Source organism: Crassostrea angulata, chromosome 3 (genome assembly GCF_025612915.1).
Source record: "Crassostrea angulata isolate pt1a10 chromosome 3, ASM2561291v2, whole genome shotgun sequence".
Taxonomy (NCBI): Eukaryota; Metazoa; Mollusca; class Bivalvia; order Ostreida; family Ostreidae; genus Magallana; species Magallana angulata.
In genome coordinates, this window is record NC_069113.1 from 18,455,026 (window position 1) to 18,466,199 (window position 11,174).

The 11,174-nt window shown below is 30.9% G+C and overlaps 1 protein-coding gene across 1 annotated transcript; it reads left to right on the top strand.

The window, feature by feature from the left end:
• Window positions 1–4,979: 4,979 nt before the first annotated feature.
• Window positions 4,980–10,705, top strand: LOC128177294 (uncharacterized). Its single transcript, XM_052843955.1, has 15 exons — window positions 4,980–5,051; window positions 5,392–5,526; window positions 5,622–5,735; window positions 5,827–5,898; window positions 6,074–6,192; window positions 6,301–6,387; window positions 7,056–7,148; window positions 7,344–7,451; window positions 7,575–7,785; window positions 7,918–8,070; window positions 8,164–8,249; window positions 8,356–8,426; window positions 9,363–9,442; window positions 9,642–9,918; window positions 10,573–10,705. The coding sequence occupies exons 1-15, from the start codon at window positions 4,985–4,987 to the stop codon at window positions 10,703–10,705; spliced, it is 1,806 nt and encodes a 601-aa protein (XP_052699915.1). The 5' UTR covers window positions 4,980–4,984.
• Window positions 10,706–11,174: the final 469 nt, after the last annotated feature.

The following is an 11,174-nucleotide window of genomic DNA, read 5'->3' on the forward strand; positions in this document are numbered from 1 at the left end:
TAGCACTACCATGATAGGTCTTTAACACACAATTGATTGTTTTTTATTATCATCAGTGGATTTTTTTTTTCATTCTGAGTAAACGTATACCTTAAGTAAGAAATATGTTTTTAATTTTTTTTGTTGAATGTGTAAATATGTGGGAGGAGTGCTACCCAATGAATACAACGCCGAAGTTTCTAGATCAAAGGTTAAGCTCATATCAGATCACTTCAAAAATCATTTGTCTAGAGCATATTTTCCCTCCCCTTAGTCATATGGCTAATAATTAAAATAAACAAAGCTTTTAGATACAGGGTTTGCAGTTACCATGTTTCTAGGTCAAACGTTAAAGTCATAGCTGATATCTTTAAAATCCAGTTTTTGACACAGGGCGAAAAAAAATCTTTAAGCAAGTCCTTAAAGGTAGCTTAAAGGTGGCGTAAAGGTGGCTTAAAGGAGATAAAATCTTTAAGCTACCTTTAAGTCACCTTTAAGCTGAGCTTATAGGTCCTTAATGTCCAAACTTCTTTAAGTCACCTTTAAGCCATCTTTAAGCTACCTTTAAGCATCTTTAAGTGGCATTTACGCTCCCTTTAAGTTGTCTTTAAACCATCTTTAAGTTCCCTTTTAGTCAAGTTTGATCAAACTGAACAATAAAAACATATATTAAATCCAAAAGCTCTTTTAAAGGGAGGGGAGGGGGTGATCCGAATGATGATATAATTTCAAAGGAAGGGGGGGGGGGTGTTCCACGCGGTTTTAATTGTCGCTCCATTAAACACATATCGCTATCATCAACAACGCTCCGATGGACACAGATTGCCGTTAAAAAATTCTTTATAATTTTTTTTTTGGTTTCAAAACTATTCAAAATTATTGTAGGGGTGAGCGCAGTCTCTGAATCTAAATTTGTGCATGAAATTATATTTAAGTATGTTTGTTTCCTATTATAAATTAATCGGTGAAATAAATCTCTCTCTCTCTCTCTCTCTCATGATTTAATTTAATAATCGGTTAAAGGTATGTATTTTTTTAAATTTTAATCATTTCTAGGTCTAATTCTAGATCTGCTAGATACATGTACATGTTAAAGATGAAAAGACTCTCAACTGTCTTTGTTATATCGAGCAGGATATTACTGCTTTGTTTGTGTAGACATAGTTTTGTTCGTTTGTGTATATCTTATTAGAGTCTATTGTTTGTCCAACTTAAGAAAACCCCTGGAACTAACACAGAATATACAAGATATACACAACAGTTGTGTCGTGTGCCCAGGTGCACGTTTGTGTATATCTAATTAGAGTCTATTGTTTGTCCAACTTAAGAAAACCCCTGGAACTAACACAGAATATACAAGATATACACAACAGGTGTGTCGTGTGCCCAGGTGCAAGTCAGGGTTTCTAAAGGCATTGAAATCTTAGTATGTACGTGTATACGATAAGTCTAGTGAATAAAAGTTTATTTACATTTGTAATTTATTTTCAAAGTATTATTTCCTAACTCTGGGTTTTAAAAATGTTACGTCCACAAATTAAAAATACATGTATGTAAGAGTAAAATCTAGAGGCTAATTAATTCCTGTACCGGTGATCATAACTTGGGGTTAATTGTTTAAATATATGTATAAGAGTAAATATGTCACATGCCCGGCCTGGTACATCATACAATTGTATGTACAAGTATATGTATACATCATTTGCAATTGCCACATGCAGTAAATACCTCACCCGTAATTGGTAATATTGTTTGTTATAGAATTGATAGTCTAAAAATCATGTATACAATTTTAAAAATGTTTAAACATACTGGAACGGCGCCGTGATCATGAAAACCGGGAACATTGCGTAGAATTAATACCCTAATAGTTTCAATGCATTTAATAAAAGAAATGATTTCATCTTCTTCCTTGCATTTTATTTAGCTATGAATTAGATGAACGTTTATCTACTCGGTTTCAATTTATTTACTAAGTAAGCCTAACGGTTTTCATTAAGGTATACTATTTTTTTTCACTGAAGATCAAGTTCCGTATTTCATGCTAAATATATGCATGCATGTAATCTATAAGTTATATATGACTGATTGTTACAATTTGAATGGAAGTCAAAATCTTTTCAAGTAAAAAATATATACACATTGAATACATTGATTCATAGGATATAAAAACCTCCCTAAATATGAAAGTTGCCGTGGCGCAGAGGAAGTGAGGTGAAGCTGGTAAACGAAAAGTCCCGGGTTCAATCCTCCTCTTGGGCGTTTTGAATATATTTTTTTCATTTTTTTTTTCTAGAACAAAAACCGTTTTGAATACCTTTTCTATCATTATCATATAGTTAATATATTTTGTTGGTAAATTACGCACAATATTGAACTAAACGATTTTAATGGCTTAAAGATTGCTTAAAGGTAGCTTAAAGGGGGCTTAAAAGTAGCTTAAAGGTGGCTTAAAGAAGTTTGGACATTAAGGACCTATAAGTTGTCCTGAAAGGTGGCTTAAAGATAGTCTTTAAGCTGCTTTAAGCCATCTTTACGCTTTCTTTAAGCTATCTTTAAGCAACACATATAGCTTAAAGGTGGCTTAAAGATCGTCTTTAAGCTACCTTTAAGCATCTTTAAGCTATCTTTAAGGAGAACTTAAAGATGGTCATTTATCCTGTGTGAGATTAAATTCTAAATGACTCAATCTTGCTCGGATGTATTATGATAACCAATCAAGTGCCGAAAAGGTTTGTGATGAACTTGAAATCAAGTTCTATGCATATGCCAACTCGAAAATTTCTAAGTCGAAGATTTTTTGAGATGGATGACAGTTTGTCATTGTCATTTTCATGCTTTTCAGCATAATGCTCATTATTAAAAATGGTCATCATCTTAACTATGTCTAGTTTACATTTTAGCTTTACTGTCTCTAAAACAAGCATGTGTAAACTAACGATATCAGTAAACATGTATCGGATTGCCTTCATCGTAGAAGAAAAATATTAGCAGATTCATTGATCAGTATAACTGTGACAGAATTCAAATTGTATACAGTATATGGATAGAAACCTGGAATTATAATAATTATCAGTCAATATGCAAGACATAAATACTCTTGTATTATACATTTACTATAATTTCGTATTTTCCATCATTTATTTTACCATTGTACGATTATTATTTCAAATTTTATTTTGTATTTCAGAAGGTTATGACTCTTACTTTTATTAGAATTAGATATATATTCCTAGCTATATAAGAGTCCTGTGATGTATTTGCTAAATTTAGTAATTTATAATTCGTTTTATAATCCGGATATACATTCATGTCATCTGTATATCTGTACATTTATATAACTTCCTCCTTCTGTTCTCATATTATAATGACTTGTACAAGTACATGTCAATATCAGGACAAACACTGCAGTAACTATCACAATACAAGAACAAGAGATTTCGGTTTTAAAAAAACCGAAAATTTTAGTTCTGAACTTAAATAGATTTGGAATATATATATATAAAAAAAGCCAATAACGAACCGTCAACCATCTCAAAAATCCATAAAATGAAAATGATAATTTATTCAGATTGCCATTTTTGGACCATATATATCTCATGTATAAGGAATTTTTTTAAGCATGAAGCTGTAGAAAATCCCGAAGTTCTGAACTTAAATAGATTTGGAATATATATATATATAAAAAGCCAATAACGAACCGTCAACCATCTCAAAAATCCATAAAATGAAAATGATAATTTATTCAGATTGCCATTTTTGGACCATATATATCTCATGTATAAGGAATTTTTTTAAGCATGAAGCTGTAGAAAATCCTGAAGTTTCAAACCTTAGATTTTGTAAATGATTCTTTGCTAAATATTTGTTTATATCTATAAAAAAAAAAAACAAAAAAAAAACCAAAAAAAAAACCAAAAAAAAAACAACAAAAAAAACAACAAAAAAAACAAAAAAAGAAAAAAAAAAGAAAAAAGAAAACAATTTTGTCAGAGGTTTTGATTAATAGACACTCAAGCCTCCTTAATTAAGTCTTTTACAAATCTAGCATGCGCAAATAAAACATTCAATAATGTTTTACACTTTAAAAAGACTGGCATTTTAAATGAGCGAAAAAGGAAAATAATATGAATTTCCTTCTTGCAATGGTAAATGGCAAAAACCTACTTTTCAATCGAAACAATCTTTGTAGAATTGCCATTGGAATTGTTATTCAGGTCCCCATCTCTAAGCCGTTTAGTCATTATTGATTTAATCAAATGTCAGCTATATGGAATTTTAAGGATAAAAGTTTAGCATCTGCAAAAATGTTTTCGTATATGATCCTATAGAATAGACAAAACGCAATTCTGTGTGAACTTTTTTATGACGTCACAATGATTATCGCACGTGTTTACCGTTTGAAGCTACCTTGCATTATGGAATAATTCTTTTCGTTTTCTCGCTATGCTTCCAATATCAAAATATTTCTGATTTTTACATATTATGAAGATAAATATTTGAACCTTAATCTAACTCAATTGTAAAATCGTACTAATAAAGGTACACAAAGTGCGACTTCATGAAATGTTTTATCACATATACTGAGTGTGCAATAAAAACAATGTAAACTATTTTTTAAGCATGATCAATTTATTATTCACAAAAACTAACGTTGCTTTGAGTCCAGGATTTCATTTTCATAAAACGAAAATAAACTTATCAAAAAAAGGGTTTCTAACACTTTGTACAAAGCAATACATTGTAAAAGAAGAAGGCATTGGGAACCAATATGAAGGAGGAAATGGAAATGAAGGATTTTCAATCAATGTGAATTCCAGCGTTGAGAAGGAAATTCTAAAAGTCTATTTTGAAATTGTTTTACTGTAGGTACGAATTTCCAATTACATTGCTCGTGATGGTAGTTTTACATGTATAAATTTAGAATAGAAACTATGCAAAGTGTATAAATTTGTAAATTGGAGACTTTTAAAGCACAACATCTGTGTAAGTAATCAGTGACAACATGGAAGCAATGTGTTCTGATCTAACAAGGAGTATATCGAAACTAACAAGCGAAGAAACGGAAAAAAGTAAAGATAATACTTTTTTATTTTACTTTGTGTGAGTGTGTGTGTGTTGCATAAATTTATTTTGAGCTTCTAAATTACAACAAGGCAATCATAACAGAAAGAAGATATGAACCTACGATATTAGTTTAATCTTAGTGAAGTTAACGATAAGAAATTTCAAAGATTTTTCATACATTGGTTTCTTTGACAATTCAATACTATCAGATATACAAACTTTTCATGAAAGGGAGTTTTAATTTTTTAATTTGTCCTTTATTTTTTTACAACGAAAAGGTGATAATCATTCTTACTTTTACATTTTGAAATAAAGGAACTCTTTTATCTTAATTTTGTTTTCCAGATCGCAAAAGCTTGATAAAGAATGGGTGTTTAAGTAGCACGTACGTCACAACCGTTTTTCTGCTAGATACATCAGCTAGCATGGCGGGGACGGGCCTGGAACAAATGAAAACGGCTTTTAAGGATATCATCTATGGTTATTGAAAATATATACAACGCAGTGTCGTGTATTTTGTTATTTGTGTATTTTGTCTTTGCATATACACTGTCGTTTTTTATTCATTATTTTAGAGTTTTCTAAACACCCATCCGTATCTGAGAATGTTATGGTAGTCACCTTTGGTCGAGACGTTAAGGTTATCCAGCACTATTCAGATAAACACAAGACAATTTCTAGATGTGTTGGTAATACATTTCACAGTTTTCATAAAATAATTGAACTTTCTCCAGTTTTTTTTTTAATATGATAATTCTAGTCTTATATGCTGACTTATAGATGGTTTAGAATGCGAAGGAGGTAGCCCATTGCAAGAGGGCATCGTCTTGAGTACGTCTGGCATTAGTTCAGGTTTGTTGTTTATTCCTCTTATATATATACACCATTTCAACTCGTTGGATAAAGCAAATATAAAATCACACAATATAGATATACTCTATATAACTGCAGTAGCTTTTCACACACTTAACATGCAAAAAATATGTGGAATGTAAATATATGTACAGATTGATTGTGCTTTTTATAGCTCCTTATAGCGTGATAGGGTCATTTCATGTCAGGACCAGAATTGTCATAATAACTGATGGTAAACCTACAGGGACAGATGAAGGATACAACTTGGGTCGTCCGCATTCCCTTACCGAGGTATCAAAATATTTATTTTGCATATCTCTTTATGATTTAAAACGATATTTTTAATAAGAATTTTCCCTCGCTTTTATTCATATTTCATCTACACAAGTTTTCCTCCAGTTTAGGGAGCCAGTCATGAATGCTGTAAGAATGATTGGAAAGTTTAACCCGATATTTTGTATTCCGGTTGGAAATGACCCTGATATTGTGAGTTCAAATGTTGACTTAAATCATATGGAATTGAATTTGCACAAGTCAATGTAACATACACATGAATTAACGTCAGGGGGAGAGTTTATCGTTATAAATTGAAAGATGTGCTCAGTATGTCCTTGTACCAAGTCGATGTTACACTGCTGTAAAAATGATGCTTGAAATCATAAAAAAATTCTTCTTCCATTTTATTCACTTCTTTTTATCAGTACTGGATTAGACGTTTCCATACGTGGCAGTGTAGCAACTTTCAGAATTAATTAAATATAGAAAATGACTTAATTCAATGATTTCCTGTGAGACAAATGTGCAAAAATAGACACGATCAGATCAGATAACTAAACGAAATAAAAATTATCATTTTAATAAAATCATATTTCTGAATCGTTAAATTTACTTCGGTTGCCGGTGGCCTCTGCTTAATAGTAAGTAAAATTAGGCAAGAAAGGAATTAACCATAAATTTTTAAATTCAGTTCCATATATATTGATTAATATTAACGTTTACATAAATAATTCTAAAGAACATCTATAAACAGAATTTTTGTACATACGTATATTTTTTGAACATTTTCTAATCTTTTTAAACGAAATTAGCATAGTTTTTGCTTTATTGTTGTATTTCTATCTTTATGGTAGTTTCTCTGTTATTGTTTCTTTTAGTGTTTCCTTGGAACTCTGGTGGCGGAAAATGGAGGAGGAAAACTTATTCCATGCCACGAGGCGAGACAATTTGGCAGATATGCACTAAACATAGTACGTATATATATATATATATATATATAGAGAGAGAGAGAGAGAGAGAGAGAGAGAGAGAGAGAGAGACGTGGCGAACGATAAATCAAATTAAAAAAAGATCATGTAAAAGTTTTGTTGTCGCAAAAAACCAATGTATTTTTCAAGTAATAATTGTTGTAAAATTATGTAATAGATACGTCTTTTTGATTGTAGGACTTAGCTTCAAAAGTTTTAGAGCGTCTCCCTGTTGAAGATCATTTTTCAAATGAAGCAATTAGGATGGCTGTTTCACGACTTCATACAGCAACTGAGATGGACTTGGTAAGTAAATCAAATCAATAAGAATCATATTTACTTGTAGCTATTGAAATTAAGTGCACATACCTCAAAAATAGTGACATCATGACAACAAATTAACGATATTCACTTTTATACTCTACATAGGAAGATGTTTGTGAAATTATAAGCAAACAGCATGTATACAGATCGAATAGTTGTATAGTTATTGAAATGACAAATGAACAAGAAGACGAGTTCCAAGAACGATATCAGCACATGCCTACGGTAGGGACACGTGTTCGAAGAGGACCAGACTGGGAGTGGAAAAATCAAGACGGACAAGGGGCAGGTACAGTTGTAGGACACTCCAAAAGAGGTAAGAACTAATCTTACATGACGAATTCCAGAGTCCTATATTATTCACAGATTTGAAGCATGAAGAAAATTTTTTCGATCTCTCATTTCGTTGAAAAATATTTTGACAACTTTTCATTGATAATATTTTTAGTTGGATGGATCAACGTTGAATGGGACACTGGGCTTACAATGTCTTATAGATATGGAAACAACGGAATGATTACTGCGTATGATATTGAACCTTGCGATGAGCCAAGAATTCTTGAGGACCAGCCCATTGCTGTCGGATGTCTTGTCCGTAGAGGTACAGGGTGATCAATTGTCTGGTAATAAGCTGAAAAAAAAGGTTTACGAAACAAAATTGCTTATATAATACACATCGTTTTTAATTCATCAGGTCCTGATTGGAAATGGGATAATCAAGATGGCGGTGAAGGAAATATTGGAAGGGTATATCGTCTTAAAACACCAACAGAAATATATGTGAGTACATTTGTATTTGAACCAGCTGTAATGAAGAAAAACTTATGTTAACTATTTAAAATCTCCGCATTATGATTCTAGCGTTTTATCTTTTATTCTTTCCCAGGTCCGATGGCACAATGGACATAAAAGCAATTATAGATATGGCTATAAAAACCGCTACGATGTTGAATTATGGTAATGTAAAATTCATACTTTTCTTACACTTCTATTTTCAAAAAATATAACGTTGTTTCACAACAGCACCACTAAGTGGAGCATCCCCATGCGACAGAAAATATAATGAAAGAAAATGGATTATTACGTATACATGTAACTGGGGAGACAAATTCTTATGTTGAAAATCAGGGAATGTGTTATGCATATGTACATATAACTTTTATAAGAGTAAATATAACACATTTTTTTGTCTTCTTAATATTACTTAGATTTCATGATATTTCATTTATCTATATTCTCATGGTCTTCGATGTACAACGAGATACATATACATGGGATGTGGAAGTGGTTTACAATAACGTTGTTGTACAATTTTTCCATATCCTTGCAAAAACATTACAGATATGCTTTAAATGCAGTACTTTATCTACATTATAGTAATTTAAGTTAAGCACCAAGTCTGTTGATTCTTGTTAGGAAAGTAATGTCAGAGTACAGATTCATTATGAAACGTAGCTGCAGATATGAAGTCTGCAATGTGTGAAAATTGGGATTGGCATGTTGTATGTCAATCAAAATGTTTTAGTAGAGTTACATATCTGAATATGAAATCCTTCTTTACTTTTGCCACGTTTGGGTTTTTTTTACCCCTACAAGGTCTAAATATAACAAAATATCAAGTTTATTTGAAATGTGTACTTCACATTAGATACCCAGAAATTGGTGGTGTCAAGTCGTACATGAAATCCTCTTTTTATTCTTTTTATTATCGAATATTTTAGTGTGATGGTTTTCTTTAAATTTTACCTATAATTTGAATTGAAAACACACGCACATTACCGATGATTTACTAGTATCCATTCGCTACTAATTGCTCGAGGGAATGATAAAATACATGTATCTACAAATACAAAATATGTTTACTGTTGAAAATTACCAATATATTTTTTGTAGTGATCCATTTGATGGTCGGATAAAGGAATTATTGAGGAGAGAAGCACATAGAACACCGCTAACAGACGGACATAAATCAAGTAAATATGAGCCCAATACATTTCATCAAAAAATGTACTCTTTTAAACATAAAACATAAATATAATATTATAAGGATTTACAAGATCGTTAAAATCTTATATGAAGATAGGATTTTCCCAACATTATAACAATTTTGAGTTTTGGTAAGGCATTAAACTTATCATTTTTTTAATGTTTTTCTTTTCTATGTGTTTTTAGGTTTTAGAACGTCTTCGAATTATTCCGATGATTCCATGCAAAGAGAAAAATGTTTACCCCCAGGGTTACAAGTTACACAATCTGAATCAGAAAGAACTTCTGAAATATGTTATAAAAGGAAGAGTTATTTCAAAAACTCAAACAAAACAAGTAGAAAATGGCAGTGGCGAGGGCTAGATAACAAATGGTTTGACTTTCCAAAAAATGCAAATGAAGTCATCGAGCAATGTTCGAAAGGCAAAGGGGCAACCGTTATAATTAATCTAAATGGACAGTTGTGAGTATCGTAGAATATTATTTTCAGTTATTACGTGAATTGATGTTAACCAAAATGGATATTACTTATTACTTATCTAGCTTAAGTCCTATTGGCGATACCTTCGTATTTGTACATATTTTTATAAATGTTATCATATGAATTTGTTTAGCTCCTTTTGCAGGTAAATTAATTTGATGTATCGCTTTTAAAATTTAGGAAAATGATATCAGTGCCAGCAGTTCAATTGTTGAAAGCTGAAAGCTAGTAAAACCTATCACTCTATTACATCAATAATCATTACTGCTTCAGAATGTATATCATTGTTTACTTTATAAGTTGAGTATTATATGGTGATCACCTTATAATAATAATAAAACGATTCCTTTTATTCGTTTAATTCATCCCTTAATTTATATAATTTTCAGCCTTTATTCAATTACATTATTGAATTCTTACGTTATTTCATTTTGTGTAATAATGCAAACCCCGCTAACGCCTCAACAGTACGTCATTACTGAAATGTTTTGAACTATGCGTACAAAAATTATTCATAGTGTAACCATAAAAACACCAGAAAATGTAAATAATCAAAAAAATTATTCTTTCCCGCAGATGAAAATTACATTGTATCTTTATATAGTATCTAAATATATGATCTTATTTTAATTGTAGGTGTAGAATCAATCTAAAGAAGAAAACTATGGTAAACACCATAACCAAAGAAGTAACTGAAGTCAGGATACTGGAGAAACCAATTACATCATCAGTTCATGATGTATTAGATGTCAGCAATTTCATCCTTTAAAACGGTTTTGTTAAAAACATACATAACTCGGTGAACTGAAAAAAAACAGTGCCTTCAATGTGGCATTAACGCGTTATTTCCGAATGGAATCGTTTGAATTTTTAGGGTTTTTTTTTTTTTTTTACATAAAAAATTTTTTGTGAAATAAGATTCAATACATTCCTCACTAGTCTTTTAACCTAACCAGAAGTTGTGATTTTAATTTTTCACGTGTCAACAGTTGATGTGTTTATTTAAAATACAACGCCATTCAATCTACAATTAGTGCATTGTTCTTTATACACACAGGCATTTATTATAATCTTAGTTTGCATATATTTATCTCTTATCATTTGTGATACCAATTTTTATTGGGAAATCATTTCTGATGATAGTCAATTTACAAATGACTTTCTAGTACAGCTTATCATAAATCATTTGTACATTTCTGTAGTTATTTTCTAATAATTATACATTTTTTTTATTTCAT

Excerpts from the sequence above, each read along its gene's own strand:
- LOC128177294 (XM_052843955.1), top strand. The coding sequence starts at position 4,985 with ATGGAAGCAATGTGTTCTGATCTAACAAGGAGTATATCGAAACTAACA. Across the intron at positions 5,052-5,391 it reads AAGCGAAGAAACGGAAAAAA|ATCGCAAAAGCTTGATAAAG; the intron begins GTAAAGATAATA and ends TTTGTTTTCCAG. Across the intron at positions 9,919-10,572 it reads ATTAATCTAAATGGACAGTT|GTGTAGAATCAATCTAAAGA; the intron begins GTGAGTATCGTA and ends TTTTAATTGTAG.